The 25486-nt window shown below is 32.8% G+C and overlaps 3 protein-coding genes across 5 annotated transcripts; 1 reads left to right on the top strand and 2 right to left on the bottom strand.

Annotated features, from left to right (window-relative positions):
* Positions 1 to 5: 5 nt before the first annotated feature.
* On the bottom strand, positions 6 to 2747 carry LOC106392361 (kinesin-like protein KIN-4C). 2 transcript variants are annotated; one of them, XM_013833182.3, is made up of 12 exons: positions 2511 to 2747; positions 2239 to 2343; positions 2055 to 2171; positions 1897 to 1977; positions 1727 to 1798; positions 1542 to 1635; positions 1415 to 1446; positions 1243 to 1316; positions 1071 to 1148; positions 850 to 994; positions 290 to 772; positions 6 to 213 (listed from the first exon to the last, which is right to left on the bottom strand). In XM_013833182.3, exons 1-12 carry the CDS (start codon positions 2616 to 2618, stop codon positions 157 to 159), a joined length of 1446 nt encoding a protein of 481 aa, XP_013688636.2. In that variant the 5' UTR covers positions 2619 to 2747; the 3' UTR covers positions 6 to 156. The 2 variants fall into 2 exon arrangements, with proteins under 2 accessions (XP_013688636.2, XP_013688635.2); XM_013833181.3 differs by having other exon boundaries at positions 1409 to 1446.
* Positions 2748 to 12418: 9671 nt separating this feature from the next.
* Positions 12419 to 15730, top strand: LOC106415743 (triose phosphate/phosphate translocator, non-green plastid, chloroplastic-like). 2 transcript variants are annotated; one of them, XM_013831467.3, is made up of 10 exons: positions 12419 to 13017; positions 13296 to 13418; positions 13514 to 13666; positions 13736 to 13821; positions 13897 to 13981; positions 14065 to 14184; positions 14258 to 14326; positions 14405 to 14534; positions 14625 to 14729; positions 15497 to 15730. In XM_013831467.3, the coding sequence occupies exons 1-9, from the start codon at positions 12637 to 12639 to the stop codon at positions 14699 to 14701; spliced, it is 1224 nt and encodes a 407-aa protein (XP_013686921.2). In that variant the 5' UTR covers positions 12419 to 12636; the 3' UTR covers positions 14702 to 14729; positions 15497 to 15730.
* A 6994-nt stretch (positions 15731 to 22724) lies between these two features.
* On the bottom strand, positions 22725 to 24981 carry LOC106395970 (aspartic proteinase CDR1-like). The gene has a single exon (XM_013836273.3). The coding sequence runs from the start codon at positions 24216 to 24218 to the stop codon at positions 22896 to 22898; it is 1323 nt and encodes a 440-aa protein (XP_013691727.2). The 5' UTR covers positions 24219 to 24981; the 3' UTR covers positions 22725 to 22895.
* Between the last annotated feature and the right edge of the window lie 505 nt (positions 24982 to 25486).

Raw genomic sequence — 25486 nt, forward strand, 5'->3', positions numbered from 1 at the left:
AGATCAAGATCCAAATGTAGAACTACTATAAGATAGTTCTGAAGAATTTATAGATAGTCAACCAAAACAAAACCAATCAAGCTGCTGGCAATCTTAACATTGTATAATTCTCACATCTCTGAGGTCTTGTAGCTTTCTCTTTATTTGTCATTTTGATTACTTCTTAGCAACTGCCTTCTGCACTTTTCTCAACTTGCCAACTTTTCCAGCTTCCTGTAGAATTCAAAGTTATAACAAAAAGATGTAAAGATGGTTTGGTCTAAAATCAGAAGAAAAATAAGAAGCTTACTTGTATATTCCCTATATCACGCAATGGTTGTTTGTTTGCATCTTTTTTGTCGTCAACGGGCTTCTTACCATCTACCACTGCTTGCACTGCTTTGTCAGATCTTACGCTTTCTCCTCTGTTGCTACATTTGGAAGCTATGCAGCCACAAGAGATACCGCACCCACTTCCGTTTGCTCTGCATTTGCAGTTTTTCGTCTTGCACAGAGATTTCTTGGTGCAAGAGCAACACATGTCAGCTTTCCTCGGCTCCTTTTTGCAATGCGCTTCCTCAGACGAGAGCGTTTCCCCAGTCTCTTTCACTTGAGATGGCTCTATGCTTGATTCATCACTGGTACCATAGACTGAACTTCTCTCCTGAGAGAGTATTAAGTTTGATTCATCACTGGTACCATAGATTGTTCCCTCGGAAGTTTTCTGCTGAGAAAGTACTAAGTTTGATTCTTCGTTATCCTTACTGGGGATAGAGTATTCAGCTGGTACGGTCTGATGAACAAGTTACAATTGAAAAATCAGACCACAAAAAATTGGTTAATTAGAGATAATATTAAACTGATGATAACCTGAACTTTATCTGTTAGACTGAATTGAGATTTAGCCATTTCCATCTGGCTGACTAGAGTACTTAGTTTGCTAAATTCCTCTTTAAGTTCCTTTAGTTCCGAGTCCATAGGGCTCTGGTTGACTCCGTTGTCACATGACGGAGAGCTATATAAAAAAAAATGACCTTAGAGAACACAATTTGAGGCTACAACAAAAGTTTAGTTACTATCAAACAACTTACAATGAATTTTGCTCTCCCTCGAACTCTGCTTTCAACACACTTGCCTCTAGGCTGAACTTTTTTACCTCTTCAGCTATTCTGATGACAAAAAAAAGTAAGGACCCATCATTTCAGAAGACAGAAGTAAAAGGACATTCTATTAGCATTGATGAACTTTCTTTTGAGAGCATACTCTTTCATTTGCCGTTCGTAACCAGAGTGAATCTTGTTCAACTTCAATAGCAGCCCAACTTCATTGCTAGACTCCTAAACAACCAGAACAAGAAATCACTTACAATGTCAACTTATGAAAATCAATACGTAGCTGCAGTTGAAAGCACATGTAATACATTACGTACCCATACCTGATTTGTAGAGCTCGTTCCTTTTGGTGGACCTGTAAAAACACAAAGAAGATACTTAAACAGTTTAGCCAATGAAAAAAAAAATACAGGAAGAAAAGGAAATGATACTAGCTACTTGTTATCTGACCATTATTTTTCTTGGAAAAGGTCTTTTTGGATTGCAGAAGCAATTTCAAGCGCTTAAGGGCTGTCAAAGCCTGTGTATTCTTCAGCTGCAAAATCTGTTTAAGAGAATGTATGAATCAACAAGCTGCAACAAAACAGCTCCTGAAAACTAAATGTAGAAATATAAACAATCAGCAGAACATATACGAGCTTCTGGCGGCTGTTCAAAGCTGAGAGTACATGTTTCTCAAACTCGCTTTTCCTTAGCTCCTTCTTGAGCTGTGAGAAGAGAAGATATAATTAATAACCTGAGGTTCCTTAAGAAGGGCTAAAGAGCACTAAGACAATCACGAAATGGTGCATCTCTTGGCTTTAACCTGAAGAGTTTCCTTTTCGAGGGAAGCTTTAGATAGCCTGAACTGCATAGAGTCTAGCTTGATCTTGCACTGCAACTTAACCTGAAGAGAGTAGTCACAACTCAAAAAACGTCAAAACACTAAAATTCTTCACATATCTTGCGACAAGATGGGGTTACCTTTTGCGCCTTGAGTTTTTGGACTTCACCATCAACCTGCTTTACACAACTCTCAGTTATGTGCTTCTTTGTAGAGCACATAGAACGTGGACTGGACTTGCTCCTTGAGCTCATACCCTATACACAAGTATCAAAGTTACAACATTAATTGAAACATGAATGAATGAATGAATGAATGATTCACCTTCTCTTTTGTAGCAATAGACTTGTTGGAGAAATCTCTACTTGACTGACCAGAAGAAGTGACAGAAACATCAGCAAGCTTGGACCTCAGCTCTTCCACATCACGCTGCCACCAACGGAATCATTAAACACACACAATTCACAATACATAGCTCCACTGATTCAATGCACGCCAAACCATATAATCGCAGTTGCTACGGAGCTCAGAAAACGAAACTATATCTTAAAATCGGAGAAAAATTGCATTACGAAATGATGTGAAGAAGGAAAGACCTTGAGAGATTCGTTGACGGACTCCAGATCTCGAATCTTCTTCTGGAAGAGTAGCTCGGCGTCTTCGCCGAGTGTAGACTCCTTCGATCGGAGATTCCGCTTCGTCATTTTCAGGCCAAGGGTTAGCTTCTCTCTCTCTATCGATCCAACAAGTAACGCTCCCTCTTCTCTTCTCTTCTCTTTCTTTCCTATTGGGTGAAGAAGAGAGCGGAGGAGTGACTAATTTCAAAATTAAATGATCGGGTGGTGCCGAGTGCAGGGTACTCCTTTTGTTTGCACTATTGGGCTTCAAATGAACTAAAGCCCATTTTATTCTTATCCCTTCTACACCACATTTTGTTCCTTTTTTTTTTTGTTCTGTTTTGAAACACCATTTTGTTCATTTTACATGTCACGTATACTGAAGGTTAGATTACCTTAGATAAGATCTTTTTTCTTGATAAAAGGTTAGACTAGATTTCACCTACCCACAATTTATAATCAAATATTTACTGCCGTATATGAATATTAAAAAATAGAAAAAAATCTTCGTAAAATTGATCTACACACTATTTATACTTCTTTTCTATCGTATTTTTTCTTTATCTTTTTTTTCAATATCCAAAAACAAATAAGTGTTTCCTCTCCTCAATGCCGGTCCGGACTCGTGTGGCGCCTAAAGCGGATGACAAAAATGCTGCCCTTTAAGCATAACTAGATTTTGACCCGCGCTAAAGCGCGGAATAATTTTTTGGTAAAAACTTTATATAATCGCATTTTCTCTTTATTCAAAGTAGGTCTGAGTATAAAATCCGTAAACCAAAGTCTGTACCGAACTTAAATCAAAGAACCCGATCCATATCCAGTACGAAATATAAAAAAATCTTAGAATAGGTCTTGTAGGATGGTACATCATATATCCGAACCCGAAGTGTTATTAGCCGAACCCGAACAGACAATCCGAAAAAACTAAAAAAAAATCCAAAATAGCTGTGGAAAATAGCTCTGGATCTTGCATATTCCTAGATACACCACTACAGTTTCGTGAATATAAATATCTTTATACATATATCAATTATAGTTAATATATTTAATTAATATACTGATAAACTTCAGTAAATATAGGGTAGTTACTAACAAAAATATTGGAAATAAAAATAGGTCCAAAAGTTACATTTATCTCTAATGAGATATGAATAGGTCCAAAAGTTAATGACAACATTTTTAAGTAGATAAAAATTAAGACTCTGTTTTAATAGATTAGATTAAGAGTTTTACAATACTTTAAAACATGTAACACAATAACACAAATTTTATTAAAACTTTTTTAAAAATAAAAATATCCAAACATTATCTGCAACTCTTCTCGTAAGTTTGTTCCCATTATGTTTACAGTTTCACTTTGTTAATTTTATTTCTTGATAACTTTCTTACAAATTCTGAAACAAAAGAAATATATATATAATTTATAAAATAAAGCAAAATATATTATAAATCACTTTAACATCAACTTCACTTTATAAATTTTAATTGAGATTTCATAGAGTTTCATTGAATATTATTAGAACCTTATGATAATTTTAGGTGTTTGAATTTCAAAAGTTTTTCAAAAAACTTACAAAAAGAAGAAAGAAGAAATAATAAAAAAGCATAATAAAAGATGCAGCTATTCCTACCATAACCAATCACAAATTCATTGTGGAATATGAACAATCTATAAATCAAGTTAATTATTGTAATATTTCTTGTTCATACATTTATTCTAGCAAATATTAGCCGACAAAGATAGAAAAGAAAAACGGGGAAACTATCTTGATAAGTAAAAATATTAATTAGATTTTTTAAAAATAAATTTCTTATATAGTAATATACAATTTACTGTAACACATAAGAAAAGAAACTAGAGATGTTTAGTCAAGAAAAGAAAGCTAATGATGTTAGAAAGAGTAACAAAATCCTCCCGTATCTTTGATATATACAAAAAAAAAAAGGAAAGGTTTTTATCAACAAAAAGAAGAGAGGGACGCTGTTGTCGAACCCGGCAACTGTAGGAGGAAAAACAAGGCTCCTAGGTCACTAGACTAAGGCGAAACTTCTGATAAATGGTGTCCTTAAAGTTTTTATATTTTTTGGCGGCCAAAGTCCTTGCTTTATGGGATTTAGTCCAGGACCGGCCCAGGCTCTCCTTCTCATATCATATTTTATAAAAGTTTAAAATTACAATCGATGTTTACTGGCCAGGTTTCGATGGCGAGCTCGATTGACTTGAAGAGGAAGCGTCCAATGGAAGAGGATTATAGATCAAGTCCAGAAGAAGGTTTTAAGATGGGAGAGATGGCAACTCTTGAGCATTACAAAGCGATCCTTCTTATGGTAAAGGATCAAATGGAAGCAAAATATTCAAGGCACATAGCGCAACTTCAAGTAGCCTCTATTTCTGCACAAATAAAGTTACTAGAAGACTTTGAGAAAAAATCTTTCGATTCAAAGGCTGTGGAGTGTGGAGGAGAAACTAAAAACCAAGCTCCTCGTTACAGAGGAGGAATTATACGAAGTCAAAGTCCCACATATTGATTGGACTAAGCTTGGGGAACCATATATGTTTCAGTAAAACCTTGGATAACTAAATGAAAACTTTAAATAGTTTCATTTTCATTTCTGTTTTTTTTTTGTTCAAAGATTGTTGGGATCATGTTTCTGGTTGTTACTCCGGTTTTTATGCTCTTTTTTTTTGGGATATTATTTCTGGCTTTAATAATCTATTTATGTTCAAATTTAGTTTGTCCCTTGCCTTCTTGTTTGCATGCATTCTTTTCTTACAGGTTAGGAAGATATCATAAAATTTTTTATTTATTTAAATAGTATTTTGCTATTAAAGAATAATTAATTAAAAAAAATCTCTTTTGCATAGCAGCTTTTTGTCATGATTACTTATAATACAATTAATTATGAAGGTTTGAAACCAGTGTTTTGAAATACGGTCTTGGCATCCGCCTAGACAGCGTTTAGGTGCTATACAATAGCCAATTGTACTGTTTTCACCTTATACAATGTTTTATTTGGATTTATATAATTTGGATCTATAATAGTGTCTTTACGCAGATGCCTATGCAAATTTTAAACATTAATATTTAAAAAAATAAACTATTAATATTATTATATATTTTATTAATGTTATTATTTATATTAATTTTAATTATTTTATGTATTATATGATTGTAGATATTAGTTTAATTTTTTTGCAAAAAGATTTTAAATTTTTCATCTTCTGTAATTCGAAACTATTTATATATGTTAAACTATATACTTATACATAAAAACTGCATGTAAAATATATGTTATGTTTTCCAAAAATAGTTTGAATATATAATAATCTTAAATTTATATTTTATGTAGAAGTATAAGTATGTATATGTTCCATTTAGGTGTCCACGTACACGTCTAACCATTATATGTCCATCTGTTGCGTCATGATCACCTAGCGTATTTTAGAACACTCCTTGAAACTATGGAGGCTTGAAACAAAGTCGAAATGATTGAGACTTGATACAAAAATGAAATGATGGAGGCTGGAGAGAAAATAAAAAATAGGGACCTCTTCTTAGTTTATAAAAATTTCAAAAATTTTGATTTAAAAATAAAGATGTTTTACTACTAATGTATGAATAATATTTTGTTATTTTATGCATTTAAAATGATTGAGCTTTGTTATTTTCATTTGTTATTGTTTATTGAGCCAAAAAAAAATTAATTGTATAAAATATATTGATTTTTATACAATAAATAGGCCTGCCAAATTGGGGCCTTGAGGCCAACTTATCTCTGGGCTTGACCTAGGGTCAAACGAGTGGTGAGACTAATTAAGTTATATACATATATATATATATATATATAATTTAATACACATATATAATATGTTAGCATAGGAGAATACAATTGATCAATGATAAATCATAGAAATGTAAATATCTATCTAAGAATCATATTATTGTTCTAATTAATGATTTTAACATAATGACTTTAACTAGACTTTGATCCACGCAACCGCACATATATTTAATTTTATATTTTTATAAGTAAAATGTTGCTTTGTATAAATGATGTAATATACTTATAATTTAAACGTATTATTATAACATTTTAAAACATTATTCACATATAAATTTTACATTGACTAATTATATTTTGTATTTTATCGGTCAATTTTATGACCAACATGGATATCATATAAACTAATTCCATATTTATAAATTATTAGACTTATATTTATATGTAAATATTATACCAATAATATATTCATAGATTATTCTAACTTATATTTAATAGTATATAAATTGATTATTTGATGTTATATAAGTTTTTTCCTTTATTACTAATAAATGATGTGAGATATTTAATGTGCTAAGGTTTAAAAAATTATTATTTTATAAGTTAGCATGGAAATTTCGGATATCAATTCAGTTTGTTTCGCGTATTTTGGATATCGGGTAATTCGGATAGGGGGCTAGAGGATCCATTTTTTATTCAAGTATTTTTAGTTCGGGTTCGGTTCGGATAATTTTGAGTTCGGTTCGGTTCAGATAATAAAATTAGGAGTCAGAAAATATCTGGAAAGATTTGGTTCTCAGCTGGTTCTGGTTCAGTTATTTCAGATAGTTTGAATAGTTTAGAATAAATAGCTGGTATTTGGATAAAATATCGAATAATAATGATGATTTAGAAAAAAAATTGGATATTTTTTGTTACCTTGGATAAAAATATCTGGATAGTTTCAGATACTTCATATATATTTTAGATATTTTTAATAGGTTTTTAAATTTATATATATATATATATATATATTTAGCTATATGTTTATATAATTAATATTTTTATATATTCGGATATCCGTTTGGTTCGGCGATTTTGGATATATAAATTTTGGAACCATTCGGTTATTTATAAGTGTCGGTCAAATTTCAGATTCGGGTATTTCGGTTGTATTCTTCAGTTCCATTTTTTTTTGCCCAGGCTTATTAAAAGCCATAGTAAATGAATAAAATATTTCCAAATCTAATATTAAAGTATTACAAATTTTATATTACATGGGAGTTTAGAAATTAAGGTAGATATACAAAACACTATACTGAATTAAGATCATAAGAAATAGAAAACTATGAGTTGTATGTAAGGGTGTGCATTTTACCAGTTACCCAAACCCGTATCCGAAACGTACAGAGTTCGATTCTCTTATATGTGCTTTGCTTATTATGTAATTTTTTACTCATTATTTTAAAAGGGCAATATCGTAATTTCGTTTTCGTCTTCTTCCCATACCTAATTTGTTTTCTCTGTTCGCGGCCGCCATTGTTTTTACTCGAGCTTCCGACGATTTCATCACGAAATCAATTAGATTTGACATTTACAAAGTAAAACACACACCTGTCAGGCATTTCCAATCCAAACTAACACATCTCAGTTTTCTTCGAGTGCTTACGAGATTTGAAAACAAAACAAGATTTCAATTCGACGCCGCGTTCTCTTATTCTACGTTCTAAGCGGATATTACGCGGAGGTACTGTACAATACAACCGAATCGTTCATAATCGGGGCGCGCATCATCCGTGCAGCGTTTAAGCGGCCGCAAAATCGGTAACGCGGCCGCGTTTTTGAACAGAGATTTAAAGTCCACCGATGATCTCAAAAAGATGCACTCAATATTTTTGAAATATTTACTTCCATCATATATATTACGTGTAGATTTTGCCGACGTTAAAATAGAGAGTCAGTTCAAATATAATTATTGTTCTCAATTTTTTATAGTTAATAATCAATTTAGGAAATGTATTAATAAAACAGGAAAAGAGAAAAAATAATAAAAAGTAAATTTATTAATTATTTCAGTGGCATTTTACTGTAAATAAATGGTAAATGTTATGATTATTTTTTATTTGTATTTTTGTTTTAATAGATTTGATATTTTGAATATCATTATATTTTCAATAATATTACTATATTTGTTTTTCACCAAGTTATATATGACCGTCTCAATTGAGCATATAAACATGCATTAATGACTGATTACATACACATATATACTATGTTAACATAGAATTTTTTTTGATCATAATGATTCATACAAATGTATTTATATTAATGTCCGCACATGCATAAGTTACTACGTGGATTTATATTTATTTTCAATCTAAATTTAATATAAAGTTACTACCTGGATTTAGGCATAAACGTTTTATATGGATCTGGAAACTCGAACCAAAACAACCAAAACTGAAACAAGATAAGAACCCTCAAACATTTAAATGACTCTTATATTTTATATCTAAAATAACCAAAATGAATTGGAGCCGAACCAAACCGAACTGGGACCGAACAAACCCAAAAACCGAATGGGTGCCCGAATGTGTATATATATATATATTTATATATATCAATTTTAAAAATCTACTAAAATATCTGAAAGTATTAAAAAACAAAATTATCAAAAATTATTTGAGCTACCCAAATTTATCTGAAAAATATTCGGATATTGTTATCCGAAATATATAAAATAATTTGATATTTTTATCCAAATCGTTCTAATTATTCTATATTTTATTCACATTATTCTAGTTTTACTATCTCATTCGACTTTAACCTGAAACTATCTGAATCGACCCGAACCCAAAAATGGGTTCACTGAACATAAAATATCTTACCCAAAATAACTGAGTCAAAACAAATCAAAACCTCGAAATGGCCAGACCTACATGAATTATTCAAATATGAATGCGTATGAGAAATAGTAAATAGGTTCGAATATATATACATCAGATCAATTAATAAATATCTAACTTTTTGAGAAAAAATAAATTATTTCCAAACATCTTAAGTTAGAGAACCAAAGATGAATTGAACCCTAGATTTCATCAATCAAGACCTTATATTACATTTTCGAACAAAACAAAGTTCACCCGTACAATGAACCCTTAAATTCAGAGTGAACCATTAAACTCACTTCATTTTCTAGGATCAATCAAAGTAGATTATTAAATAAAAAAAATACTAAATTAAAAAATAGCTAAACAAGAATGACGCCAATACTAATGATGATAACGCCGCCAGCTAAACCCTAAATTTTAAATCACAAATTCTAGACACAAACTCTAGACCCTATATCCAAATACTATACCCTAAACCCAAATACTATCCAAACAATATACCCTAACTTAAATCATATACCCTAATCCCAAACCGTAAACCCTAAACCCAAATCCTATGTCCTAAACCCAAACCATATACCCTAAACCCAAATCCTAGACCCTAAACTCAAACCGTAAACTCTAAACTTAAACTCTATAGCGTCTAGGTTTAGGGTTTTTAATTTGGGTTTAGGATCTAAGATTTGAGTTTAGGGTATACGGTTTGAGTTCAAGGTTTACGGTTTGGTTTATGGTCTAAGATTTAGGTTTAGGGTATACGGTTTAGATTTATGGTATAGGATTTGAGTTTATGGTATAGGATTTTAGTTTATGGTCTAAAGTTTGAGTTTAGGATTTAGGGTCTAGGATTTAGGGTCTAAATTTTAGCTGGCAGCGTGAGTTTTAAATTTTTATTTAAAGGTTCAACACATAAAACAATAAACAACTAAAGATATTGCTTGTCATGAGTATCTAGATCAACATGAGTTGCTAAAAATATCGCAATAACCCGATCAAAATAGAGACATAAAGTGAAGCTTTAGTTTGATAGTATACAAAATAAGGGCTTGATTCTGAATATAGGTGGGAATGTGGGCCCCCAAGTCCAACCCATGTGGTTTGTTCCATGTTTCACCACCACCTACCCACTTTTCTCATTGCCATATGTATATTCTTAAGCAACGCACTGGCGTAGTCAAGTTTGTTGGGAAGAAGCGAGCTGCCCCCTGTAAAATAAAATAAAATAAATTAGTGTAAAAAATTATAGATGATTAATTTTTATTGCCTCATACCACATAATTTATTTGAATTATATATTTGCATCCATTAATATTTTTCGTTTATTTAGTTATTCTATCAACCAAAACTTTTTTTTATATATAATTGAATTGTATCCATCCAAATGAATTTATTTATCTTTTGCTCTTAAAAGCATTCATACTAATTCATAAATTCTAGACATTTAGTTAATAAACATGGACATAAAACATATATTAACATATCTAAGAATTTAACTTATGCTAACACATTTTTTCCTTATACTTTTCTGCTACAAGGCTTTAAGTTTATACTTTCAAACGAGATGCAGCAACTAATTTTTTTTATAAAACAAAAAACTATTTTGTTATGAAATATTTGATTTCTGTATGTCTAAGATCAATCAATATCTCCATGCACTAAAAATAAAAATAACTACAGTTTGACCTGCATGTTTGTGCCGGTATTTTTATCCTTTTATAAATATTTTTTTTTTGATATTGTAGTAAACATTTTAAATATGTTATTTACTTTTTAGTGTTATATATGTGTAACTCTATAATCTTATTGTCTAGACTTTTTATTCAATATTATTAATATATAATTATTTTATACATAATTTATTTTGTTATTAATTGTTGTTATATACACGTATATTTTCAAATTCTGTACAATAAATTCATAATCTCAAATACTAAATATAGAATCTCTAGATTTTTTCACAACAAGATTTTGTTCTAGCCTAAAATAAAATTGACTTGTTATTAATATCCTTATGAATTATTAAGTTTTTCTAGAAATATTATAGATTTGATTGATTAATATAAATAATTAAATATGTTAGATTTAATTAATTAAATGGTTTCAGTATGACTTGTCAATAGTGATAAAAATAGTGACATATTTTAATTGAATAAATGAAGATTTTTTTTTTTGTAGGAAAAATATTGTATTTTCAGCTGTCTAAGCTATACACACTCATAAACCTAACAATTAAGGTTCTCAGATGAAGCAGAATTAGAAAGAAATAAAAATGGATATATTGCATAATGATAAGAAAAAAAGAGATTTTCTGGTAAGAGGTATAAAAGGAAAAGCTGGGGGAACTGTTTATGCTGTGTGTCCCTGATAAAATTATGCAAGGATATAAAAAAGCTCTAAGTTTAGACTCAAGTTAAGATTTTTTTTTTTTGTAACTAACTCAAGTTAAGATTTGTGTTGTGGAATTGGTTGGATATGAAAAGTTGAAGGCTAGGCGAAGAGTGATTCTCCTGGATTGAGGCCATGGTACGTGACTTCTGGAGGGTGACTCTGCACTTCAACGAGATTGCTTAATGCTTAACATGTTTGGTTTAAATTTAAAATTTTATTCACTTCTATATGTGAAATAGTACATGGCTCTTTCTTGCCATAAAAAGTAAACATAATTTAATGGTGGAATTGTCTTATTAGCTCATATCAAACTTTTAGTTGTTCAAAACTGTTAAAAAAAAAGAGAGTTTTACTTGTATGTTATGTTCGTTTTAATCGAATGAATTGAAAAGATTTTTGACATTATACCTGAAAAATACCAAAAAAACTCGATGGACATTAATTAAAAAATACTTAATAAAAAATTATTAGAAACGGGATAAAAAAAGGGCAAATCTCCAAAATAACACATTTCTAAGTTTATATCACAAAAATAGCACTCAAAAACTAAAATGACCAAAATAGCATTTTATCTTTTAAAAAATTTAAATTTTTTTATTTTTCAAAATTTGAAATCTTATCCCCGAAACCTCACTTCTCAACTCTAAACCCTAAACCCTAAATTCTAAACCCTAAATCCCACTCATTGAATGCTATTTTTGTGACTTTTGGCCTTGAGTGTTAGTTTGGGAACAAAAACTTGATTTAATGTTATTTTGGTTTTTTTCTCATAAAAAAATCTTACGAGTAAAGCAAATATGTGAAGAAGCGAGTCAAGTTATAAAAGGCGGACTTTTCAAGGAAGCGAGAGAGAGAGAGATTGATTCCTTGCTCATAGCAGTAAGGTTAAAAGTAGGAAACAACGCTTTCTCATTTCCTCATTCCACTATATATAAATATTTACATAACTCGCCTCCCTTTGCAATAGTTGCTCGTGGAGAGTATTGGTATCATCATCAGCCCCCACCAACCCACCCACCCACTCGACGGAGTCTCCAACGCCTTCTCTCAGATCTCCCACGATGCAGAGCTCCGCCGTCTTCTCCCTCTCTCCCTCGCTTCCTCTCCTGAAACCACGCCGTCTCTCCCTTCGCCATCCCGTCACCGCCTCCTCCTCCTCGAACCTCAACGTCTCTCCTCCGAATGTCGTCTCTGTTCCTCCTCTACCTCGTCGATCTTGGCGTCTGGCCTCTTCCGACTCGCCGCTTCGCGCCTGGTCCGGTCTCCCTTCCGTCTCCTCCCCTTCCCTCGACACTAACCGCTTCAAAACTGCAGCTACGGCAGTTCCGGAGAACGCTGAGGAAGGAGAAGGAAGTGGAAAGATGACTAAGGTTCTGGAGCTCGGCTTGCTGTTTGCGATGTGGTACCTTTTCAATATCTACTTCAACATCTACAACAAGCAGGTATGAACGTAGATTAAGTTATATCGGTACTCATCTAGAGCGAGATTCGTCCTCTTGTTTGCTGATTTGATTCTTGATTAGTTTATTATATTATTCTGAGATCGCTTTCTCTACATGTTTTACTTTAGTGTTTTGTTTAGAAATGGAGAATTTTGATTATTATTATCTCTCATCTCGTCCCGCTGATTGCTGATTTAACCAATACTAAGTTTGTTTTGTTTATTGTTCCAGATTTGCTTGTTTAGTCCCAAGTGATTGATTCTATTTGATTCGTGCAGGTTTTGAAAGCTCTTCACGCCCCAATGACTGTCACTTTAGTTCAGTTTGCCGTCGGTAGTGTCCTCATTACCTTCATGTGGGCTCTTAACCTTTACAAGAGGCCCAAGATCTCTGCTGCTCAGGTAGATTACCCTTTTTTCTTTTTCTTGGAAGCTGTTGTTATTCTGGAGGAATATTTACTCTACTCACTCATGGATATTTGATTTACTCTTGATAGCTTGCGGCCATCTTGCCACTTGCAGTTGTGCACACTCTTGGTAATCTCTTTACTAACATGAGCCTCGGGAAAGTCTCTGTTTCCTTTACTCACACCATTAAAGCCATGGAGCCTTTCTTCTCCGTTGTCTTGTCTGCTATGTTTCTCGGCGAGGTGAGCCCCTCCCTCTCTCTCTCATTCCTTTATTTTAAGTTTTCTAAGCTTTATTTAAATCTTTATTAGGTGCCTACTCCATGGGTCATCGGTTCCATTATTCCAATCGTTGGTGGAGTTGCACTTGCTTCAGTGACAGAGGTCTCATTCAACTGGTAAGCTTCTTTTGTTATATATTCTTCTGCTGATAGTGGCAGATACTAACTACGTTTAATTCTTCTGTGTGGCAGGGCTGGCTTTTTGAGTGCAATGGCTTCAAACTTGACTAACCAATCCCGTAACGTGCTTAGCAAAAAAGTCATGGTCAAGAAAGATGTAAGTTCCCTCTGCATTGCTCAAACGTCTTGTGCATGAAAACAAGAAAATACAAAACTTCATTCTTGTTTTATTCTCTGCAGGATTCTTTGGACAACATCACCCTCTTCTCTATAATAACGTTGATGTCTCTCTTTCTGATGGCCCCTGTGACTTTCTTCTCCGAAGGAATCAAGTTCACTCCGTCATACATCCAATCAGCTGTAAGTTTTGTTTATATATTGCAAAATCAACCTTTAAATGTTACCAGTCCCTAACAAAGTCTCTTGGTTTCAGGGTGTGAATGTTCAACAAATCTACACCAAGTCTCTTATTGCTGCACTCTGCTTCCACGCATACCAGCAGGTAAGCCTTTTTTTTTTTTTTCTCGCTGATTTCGTTGCTTCGATTTGAATTTGATTTTTTTTTTCCTTAAAAATACAGGTGTCGTACATGATATTGGCGAGAGTATCACCCGTAACACATTCTGTAGGAAACTGTGTGAAGCGTGTGGTGGTCATCGTGAGCTCTGTCATCTTCTTCAAGACACCGGTCTCGCCTGTTAATGCTTTTGGTAATATCCAGTCTCTTTTCTTGTTTAAACCCCATCTCTTACACAATCTTTTGAAGCTCACTAACTGTTGTTTTCTTTGCTTTGCTGTAGGAACCGGAATCGCCCTTGCGGGAGTTTTCTTATACTCCAGAGTGAAGCGTATCAAGCCAAAGCCTAAGACTGCTTAAGCAAAACTATCTGCTACTGCTTTTATATGTAATACAATTTTCTTGAGCTGAAGTTTTCTTTCAGATAGATGGTTTTATTCTTCTGCGGATTCTTGATACGTTTCTTCTCTTTATTATGTGTTCTCTTTGCTGACTTGTCTCTTTGAAATATTTTACAGTTTTTTCAACAATAATTTGTCGTCAGAGCATTTCCAACTACAAATCTATTTTCATAGTGGAGTTTACACTATCATAGTGAAATGTCACCTAACAGTATTTATTATTGTATTATTAAATTAAAGTTTTTTCAAGATTATTTAATATTTTATCAGCGACTTATTATATTACTATATAATAATTTTATTGATAAAATTAAACTTTGGTGAAAAAACTAAAAGGTTACATTCTTTGCTGAATAATAACTATACTACTTCGAATTAAATACCAATACTACTTCTAAAGAGAAATTTGAACACCTCTATGTAAGTTTGTTTGTTATTGTGTTCTTTATGCTGAGAATATGTTGGATTGTAAAGCTGGGAAAGATTCGTTATATTGTTGAAATTCATCCAAATAGGAAATTCGTATATTGTTAAAGATGAATTCATCAAGAAGTGAAAACTGGTCATTCCGTTTGTATACACACTATTTTCATTAGAACTGTTAATTGGATTAACCCCGTTTGTTGGTCCATTTACATTTTTCTATTTCTTGTTTGTCGATAAAGAGTGAGCATGTACATTAAATACCAAATCTATAAGAACTAAATCAATTAACACCCATATTAACATGGACTGCTATGGTCTGGTTATGTAGATGAAGATTGGAGAGAATAAGATATTTTACGGTTCAAGAATGGTTATGCAGCACATGAAGCTCAACGGACAACGTTTTGGAGCCATAAATATCCAAGAAACTAATCATATATATATGAAGACTATTAAGCTTTGATTTGAGTTATGTACTGCATGAGAATCCTAAAGTTTTTATAAGTAATGTTCACGTTCTCAGTTAATGAAGATTAAAGATGTCAAATGGTTGGGCTGACCATTAGTTATCTATGTCTAAATCTAACTGGATTTTAATTGGTTACACCTATGTTTCTACGCGAGCTTTAATTGGTCAAGAATCAAAAACCTATTGATCCATGAGTATTAATGCATTTGGTTACTTTGGACGCGGTCGGCCAATAAGCAAAGGATTTTGTCATTCGAGAAAAAAATCAGTTCATCTTTTTTGCCTCTAAGAGTCCGAGTTCTCTCCTTTGGCGACTCATTTGGCGTTTCGTTTCGCCGTTGTCAGTTGATCTCTCGATTCTCTCCATTCATCTCTCCGTTCATCTCTTCGAGTCTCCTTTCGTCGGACATCCTCCGAAAAAAACAAAAAAGGTTAGTGTTTCAAAATTTTGCGATTCATCTTTTTATTGTATAAAAATGGATGGATTTTAATTGTTTCCTCATATATCATTGATTTTGAGAGACATGCAGAGGATATTGATGGGTTTGATGCGTTTCAGGTTTGGTTGCTTGCTATGGTTTTATGGGTTTCATAGATTATGATTCGGGGGTCGGATTTCATTGGTTGCTTGCTACGGGTTTCATAGATGTTGATTCGTTTACTTGTTTGACATGTTGATTACTTGTTGTTACAGTTTCATTGGTTGCGTGCTACGGATTTCATGGGTTTAGTTATTCATATACGTGTTTGCTTGCTACGGGTTTGATGGGTTTACTTGTTCACTTGCTTGTTTGCTTGCTTGTTTTCTTGCTTCATTGGTTGTGTGCTTCTTTCATTCCGATATGAATGAGTTTTATGCTTTCTTTTTAGGGGTTTTATGCTTTCTTTTCACAAATGTTCGTGGTATTGGATAGTCATCTTTGGATAAATATTTAGATGAGTGGGTGTTAGACATGGTTGCCTTCAAGATCTTGGATGTTCTCTCCTATTGGATAGAAAATGTCAACCGGTTTAAAGAGCTCTCATATACGACATATGACGTCCTGATGTGTCTCTATCACTACGGTTTCTTCAGAATTATCCTTCAGCATAGGAAGCTATGTGTTAAACAAGTATATAAGCTGTCTTCTTCCTTCGAATGTGCGAGCATTGTTCTGTGCAAAAAATGGGTTAAGGGGTTTTGAAGCTTTGGATCATAAGTGTTTTTCATATTTGTCTCGTGTTTTACTTGTGTTTGTAATCAGATTTTTACTTGTGTTTATAATTGGATTTGATGGGTTTTACTTGTTTGCTTGTTATAGGTGATCAAGTGGAGTTGAAGTTCATGGAGGAAGTCTTAGAAAAACATATGAAAAGAGTTTAAGTTTGAGTTCTTGATGGTATTTCTAATCGGCCATCTTTATCTTGCTATCATCTTAATGTAATGAAGTTATGTAGTATGTGTTTATGTTTTTTTTATGTTTTTGAACTTATGTTAGTTACGATTTTGAACTTATGTATTAATATACTTATGAATTTACATATGAATTTCAGTCTTATGAACTTTGTATTTTTTATATGGTCCTGTAATGGACTTCATGGATTTGGTACTTAATGGATTCAGTCATTAACCGACATCGTCACTAATTGTCTGCAAACAAAAAATGGACAAATAAATATAGACAAAAATAGACATGGGCTAACCCAATTTAAGTCTTTGGTATTCTTTCATTGGCAGGCAAGAGGCATGTGTTATAGTAAAATTGTTTGTCGTCCCAAAGTAGGAGATATATGCGTCTTATGTGGTAGTGATATACATTTTTCCTGTTTTTATTGTTATCTTGCTTTTTCAGCAAAGAAGGAAACTAATACCGTTTAGAAAAAAAAAACATTAAAAATCAGAGTTTTCTAAAGTTATCAAGTCATTCTTATTAAATAGTAATAAGATAAATATGCAATTTTGAAAAGAGCCAATAATATTATATCAAAATGAAATAAATTAAGGATTCTACATAAAGACATATGTGTCTTATATGAAAGTGATATGCTTTTTTTCTGTCTTTATTGTTATTTTTCTTTTTCATCAAAGATGAAAACTAAGAGCACCTCTAACGGAGGGTTTAATAAGAGGTTCAACAAAAAAAACCAATAAATAAATAAATAAAAAATGAGATAAAATATCAGAACCGGTGTCTAATATAGCCATTTTAGAACTGGTGAACACCCCATACGTGCCTTTTTGGTATTGGCTAATTAATTTTAGACAAAAGTGGGAAACTTTTGCCCATGTCTCTCTCTTCATCGATGTTTCTCACCGAATCACTTTCTCTCTGGCTTGATGGCTGCTACGTCCTCCTCCAAATCCGTCCATGAAATCACCGCCATGGTTCAGATTCTTTGAATTTTTTTTGTATTGATTTGAAGTTCGTGAATTGAATTCCGTTGATTATAATCAAAAATTTTGTTTTAATGATGAGATTTGAGATTACATTTGACTCTGTCCATCTCTTCTCTTTTCTCTCTTATTATATCGATTTGGTTCTATCTTATTATTTGTATGTCTTTGTCCAGTTTCCAAACCTCGTTGTAATTGAAAGAGCCGATTTGGTTTGAGTTTTTTTTCCAGGTTTCTATTGAGGGAGAAACGAAATGTCAGGATCACATAGCAGTTTAAGATGGCATGTTGGAGCTATCAACGATACAACAAATAGTTTCATTAGCAAAAGTTAATAGTGATTACAAGGTAAAAGGAAAAAAAACTCTATTATAAGTGTTAAATCAGTTTTTGTGTGTTTTGTATAAGCTAAGTGATGGTGGGAATGATTGTTTTCAGGAAATTGATATGCTTAGTTCTTAAACATATGTTGCATGATTCGTAATAGCTTCTTAGTTATTAGGCTTAACAAGCAGATAAAATTGGTTAAGGCTCTATGGTAGTATCGGAATTTTGGTTGACATGATGACACGAATTAATACTTAAAATTAGGTTGTTGAGATAGGTTAGCATTATCATCTACGGTCCTAATCAGTATTCATGAATTACTTGGACTCTTTTTAAAATTTGATGACAAGATGATGCTTTACACCAAGCTTGTGTTTTCTTTATTTTCATACCGTTTAGTCTCCATATGTTTTCTTTTTGGTTTTCGTTTTCGTTTATCTCTTTACAGTTTATGGTTTAGTGCCATTTAATTTTACATTCTTTATTTGTTGTGTAAGATTTCACTATGGTGCCAGTTCTCTCAGAAACGGATCAAACATCATCAAAACATATCTCTTTCATTTCAGTGCAAGAGGGTAATAGACTTTTCTTTTAATGCGTGTTGGATATTGATTAGGTTGGAAATCAAATGGACTTTAGTGTCATTTATTTGATAGTTGCGTAGAAGTGTTTTACATTTACTTTTCTTGGTTGTTTTAATTTTTGGTAAAGTCATTGATTGCCATTAATTAACACTTAAATCTGAAACTTTAACAACTAAAAGTTCTCCTTTTAACTTTCCTTTTCAAACCGAACAACTCACCCTTTCTCCTTTGCTATTTCCTTATAACTTTTAAACAAGTTTATGGATTCATATAGTCAATCTTCTACCCTTGTAAACCTCTTAAACAATCAACAACCAAACAGTCAACACCCTAATTAGTATGTGAGTTGTTCACCTAGTATGGAACTTGGAGCGTCAGATGTCTCTGTCTTTGGTACACAATGGGCTGAAGATGCAAACGTAGATGCACACACTATTTATGACCATAAGAAAGACAGAAATGGTCGCCAATAGAAGATATTGTGCTCATCAGTGCTTGGTTGAACACCTCAAAAGATCTTGGTGTTGGGAATGAGCAAAAAGCAATGACATTTTGGAAACGAATTGCAGCCTATTTTGCATCAAGTACAAAGCTTGCTGGTTTGCAAAAGAGAGAGCCAAGTCACTGTAAAAAAAGGTGGGGAAAGATTAATGAGGGTGTATGTAAGTTTGTAGGCTGTTATGATGCTGCAACGAAAGAGAAATCCAGTGGACAGAATGAGAATGATGTTATGAAAATAACCCATAAAATATTCTTCAATGAATACAAGGTCAAGTTCACACTTGAGCATGCATGGTTAGAACTTCACCATGATCAAAATTGGTGTGGAGCTTCTTCTACTAAAGATAACGTAAAGTAAAAAAGAAGAAAGTTTGATGACCAATCCGCACAGTCATCAACTTTTGTGCCATGTAGCGATGGAGAGGATAATGGCTCGGCCTGGTGGCGTTAAACTAGCAAAGGCCAAAGGTAAACATTATGTGAGCAAGCCAACGACTTTGGAAGAGGAGGGGAAGCCACTTGTGGAGTTTCAGAGCATGTGGGAGATAAGGTAAAAATGACTTTATTTTGAAGGACAAACTTAACAAGAAAAATTGCTTAACGCCTAATTATAAAGAAAGAGCCATTTAGTGAAATAGAAATTACTTTGAAAAATAAGCTAATTAATAACATGTTGACAAGTTAGTTAGATTTTGACATTGTTGAGTCTGTTTTGATTTAATCAGTGTCTGAGTTTATATTATTTAATTTGTCGTATTTTGAGTTAATTTTATTGAAACTGTGTCGATTTAAGAGAAACTTATCATGGATTATTAATGTTCAGAAGAGAAACTTTGAGTTATTGGTATTATACTATTTGTGACCATCTAAATTGACGGTAAATGAGTTGATTCTTTACCAAGAAATTATTGTGTGTATTGTGTAACAAGAAGACTCTCTACCATGTTTCTGATCAGTTTTTGCAGGTAGAGCCAAGACAAAAAGCAGACAACATGAGTAAACAGTACTTGCTGTGGCATATTTTTAATTTTTGTTATAATTTTTAAGTTATGCATTAATTTTAACCAAGCAAATTCTGCTGCAGCTCGTGGAAAAAGACAATAAACAGTCCATTTCACATGATTTAAAAAAGAAGAAGACAATAAGAAAAAGAAGAAGACAAGAAGAAAAATAATTTTTACATCTGACATACATAGATATTTGGAATCAAAATTTCTTAGATGTGTTTCCATGTTTTTTTCATAAGTAAAAACTATGATCATTTGTTCCAACAACCACATTTTGCTTCTTTTTTATTTTTCTCCTAAGTTTTAAGATTTTGTTTCTCTTCACCTTCTTTTAGTAATTTCATCTGACCACAACTCTTTCTTCACATTCACCAAAATAGCAAGAGTTAACATCTTGTAAATGACATCATCTTCTTCTTTTTCTGATAATTTTGAAGAAATGATGGATGAAAAATTCAACTAAATTTTCGATCAACAATTTCAAAAACTTTTCATTCATCATAGTGGTCGTCAAGAATCGGCTAAGTAAAAAAAATGAATCTACATTGAAAGACAACATGAACAATGACACATCCAGTTATGGAACAATTATTTTAGTGAAGATGTAACATACCCTTCTCAAATATTTCGACATCGTTTTAGTATGAACAAGCCCTTGTTCATGCGTATTGTTGATTGACTCTCCACTGAAGTCCCCTTCTTTCAACAAAAAAATGAATCTACATTGAAAGACAACATGAACAATGACACATCCAGTTATGGAACAATTATTTTAGTGAAGATGTAACATACCCTTCTCAAATATTTCGACATCGTTTTAGTATGAACAAGCCCTTGTTCATGCGTATTGTTGATTGACTCTCCACTGAAGTCCCCTTCTTTCAACAAAGAAGAGATGCTACTGGAAGGTTTGGTCACTATTTTACAAAAGTAAATGGCATCAATTTGTATGATGGCATATGGTTGCCCAGCTGATGCGGTTGATGAATACCTCGGACTTGATGACACCACAGCGATTTCATGCTTGGAACATTTTGTTGAAGGAATCATAAATTTATTTGGAGATGAGTATCTAAGAAGACTCACGTCAGAAGATCTTCAACAACTACTCAATATTGGAGAGATACACGGATTTCCCGGGATGATAGGAATAATTGATTGTATGCATTGGAAGTTGAAAAATTGCCAGACCTCATAGAAAGGTCAATATACATGTGGATCAGGAAAGCCAACAATGTTTTTAGAGGCTGTAGCTTCACAAAATCTCTGGATATGACACACTTTTTAGACCTCCAGGTACATTAAATGATATCAATATTCTTGATTGGTCATTAGTTTTTGATGATATATTACATGGCCGAGCTCCAAAAGTGAATTACATTATCAACGGACACGAGTACCATTTGGCCTACTATCTCACAGATGGTATTTATTTAAAATGGGCTACTTTTGTCCAATCTATTCCACTTCCACAAGGTCCGAAAGCATCCTTATTCGTTACATATCAAGAAGCTGTATGTCAAGATGCCGAGCGTGTTTTTGGAGTCTTGCAAGCTCGATTTGCCATAGTAAAAAACCCAGCTCTTATGTGGGATAAAGTAAAAACTGGAAAGATAGTGAGAACATGTATCATACTGCATAATATGATAGTAGAAGACGAACGAGATGGTCAGTTTGATGTATCAAAATTTGCACATGTATAATCAAACCGAAGTTTACAAGTGGGTTTCACGTATTCTACATATATGCCTTCAAATCTCGGGAATATGATGAGCATTCGAAATCGAGTTCGTTATAAAACAGTACATCAACAATTGAAAGCTGAACTTTTTGAATTTATATTTTTAATATACTTTTGTGTCATGTTTATTTAAAATTTTATTTATGCTTTTCTTTCATGTTTAATTTAAAAAAAAATTAATTATAAATTTGTATTTCTATTTTTAATATGCTTTTATGTCATATTTGTTTAAATTTTATGAAATCCAATAATTTGTAAGTTTTATAAAATTTAAATTTAATAACTGAATCTCTAATTTTTTTTAAAAATTAATTTTTAAGAACTTCAAAAGGATTCTGCCATTGGACCACTACAAATTTAATTACATTACAAAGGGTTTTAAACTTCACAAATTACAAAATTTATAATTAAACTATTCATTAGAACCCATGATAGGTTCTGACCAGTGGAGATGGTCTAACACCGCTTAGAGGAACAATATTAGAAAACATAGTTTTAGTTTTCTAAAGTTATCAAATCATTCCTATTAAATAGTGGTAAGATAAATATGCAATTACGAAGAGAACCAATAATATTATATCATAATGAAATAAATTAAGGATTCTACATAATCATAATTGTAAACGAAGAAACGAGGCTAAAATGAATTCAGCCATTAATATAATAATAATAAAACTATATAATTTGAAAGGAAAGAAAAACTAGGCAGGTGGAGCGGAAACATCTACATCTTTGCACAATCTGCTGGTTTGAATGAGACCGTCTTAGAAACGGTGTCGTAACCAATAAGGAAGTTCATCTGTGCTATATTCCCGTAAATTGCCAACTGGTCGTCCCCACGGAAGGCGAAGCAAACCAAATCCTCAGAGATTTGTATGAAGGCATTGGAGGAGTCTAACTTCACATCTGCTCCATCGAAATGCATAGTAATGACTGGAACGTTCAGCTTAGCGGTTGCGCTGTAACACAAACTCAACACGTTTTGTGGATCGTTAGTTCTCTCAGCATCGATTGAGGATGCAACCGCATCTTCGAGTTCGGAGTAAAAGTCGGTTGAGAACATGGTCAGAGTTGTGCCAGAGTCGATGATGATGTTCCCCTTGCTGCTGCTTCCATAAGAATCTGATACCGATGGGTATTTGATATTCTTGCTACCCACGCTAACGGATTCTAGGGTTAGGTAATAGAAGGTCGCTTGCGATTTTGTGATCAATGGAGTTGAGACAGATTCATTTCCCGACACAACCGCATTAGTTCCGAAGTTGATCTTGCTTGTTTTATCGTTTTCTGAGGATAGAGGGACCAAGCAGTATGAGAATTTGCCATCGATTGAGTCTCCGAGTTGCGAAATGAGCGAAACCGAACCACCACCAAGTCCAATGATTCCAGAGCCCTTCTTGCTGAATGTTCCAGCGTTATTGTGACCACATCCAATGACGATATTTTTGAGCTGCACGGGGCGGTTATCAGTGGAGCCAAGCGTTACGGTGTCGGCGGCAACATTACCCTTTGTGTAAGACTTGTCCCCGTAAGACAAAGTGTAAGAGCAAGTGTTGTCTTCTGTCGAACAAGTGGCTTGACTCTCAAGGGCAGTACATTGGCTTGAGGAGCAAGAAACGTCTTTGTATGTAGAAGATGCTTTAGGGTCAAAGAGAGGATCATCCTGAGTGTAACAGTCATCGCATGGCTTGCACTGGGTCCATAGGAGATCGCTTCCCGTGTCAGCGATCGCCATGATCGGGAAGGGAGGAGTCCCGAGTGATACATTCATGAGATATTCACCTCCATCTGAGGTTATCTCAGTTTCAGGTGAGTTAACTGATGCATCTTTTCCGTTGAAATGGACAACACGGTTTACGGATCGGTGAACCGCGTTTCTTAGACGCTGAGCAGAGGTTTCTGTCGGATTGTAGAAAGGCGATTTAGGAGAGTCACGGTGGATCAGATCCGTGCTGAAGCCAAGTTTTGTATGAGCGTTTGCGTTTAGGAGAAAGGGTGAAGAGAGTACTGATAGAGGCAAGAGAACTGAAAAGAATATAGAGGCCATCGTCTTTGTATTCGAAGTGAAATAATGAGTTCTTTTTTATTTGTTGGCAATCTAATGTGTTGGTATATATAAGGTTTGTGGGATAGTGGTAAACTAATTGCAACGCGCATGCTGAGATTTAAAAAAAAAACTCTAATCTACCAAATTCATTTCCATTTGTGTTTAGAGAATCTGATAGATCATAAACTATGATAGAGGATATTTTCTCATTAATTTTATTTATTAGCCAATCTACAGATTCAGTGCCCATTTGTGATTTATATAGATCAGAAACTATTATAGAAGAGATTTTATCATTTTAATGCACATATTTTATATCTTTCATTCATTCATCTCATACAGACTTGTTTCATGTATCTTTTATTCTGTATTTTCTTTAAATGCTAACATATATTCCTCCTCTTTAGATCCTAAATTATTTTTCAAAACAGTCAATAAATTTAGACGGAAATTTTCATACATTTGTGATTAAGTGTTCTCATTTGGATTCATGTAACATTTCACCTAGTATTATTTTTTAATTTTTCATATAAAATATCCAAAATTTTAATTCAAATATATTTTACCTACAAGATTATCAAAATAAATCAACTATTGATTATCAGTATCTTACAATTTACTTCTGAAACACACATTTTTGAAATGAATTATATTGTTGATTATCTTTTCATGATTAAAAACAATACATTAAGCTATATAATCTAATACAAGTCAACTAGTCAACAGAGAAGTCAAGATACATTTTTACTCATATAATCCTAATAATCTATTGTATAAAAATGCAAACACTCTCCAACTTTATACCAACTTGGCACTTATAAGATTGATACATACAAAATATTATATTTTGTAAGAATTTGAAGTAACAAAAACAAAAACAATTTTACTGTTTAAATTCATATTTAAAAAAAAGTTCAAGCATTTCCTGCAAAAAGAACTTCTCAATGATTTATTTTGTAATTTAATTCGCAATATGGATAACCCACATGTTAATTCATGAAGTAGAATTCAACCCGAACCCGTAATATAAGATATGGCTGATATGGAAAATATTTTTTGATAGAAAGACATAGAAACTGTTAACATATATTAATTATTTAACAAAAATCCAAAATAAGTGTTTTAATTGTTGAAAAAGGCTTGTCTTCAGTTTTTACTATCACTAGATCCTTTCTCCACGCTACGCGCGGATAATATATTTAAATTTGTTACATTTATCATTTTTATTTGTATGTGAATTTTTGTATATTAAATTATATATAACTCAT

Source organism: Brassica napus, chromosome A8 (genome assembly GCF_020379485.1).
Source record: "Brassica napus cultivar Da-Ae chromosome A8, Da-Ae, whole genome shotgun sequence".
NCBI lineage: Eukaryota > Viridiplantae > Streptophyta > Magnoliopsida > Brassicales > Brassicaceae > Brassica > Brassica napus.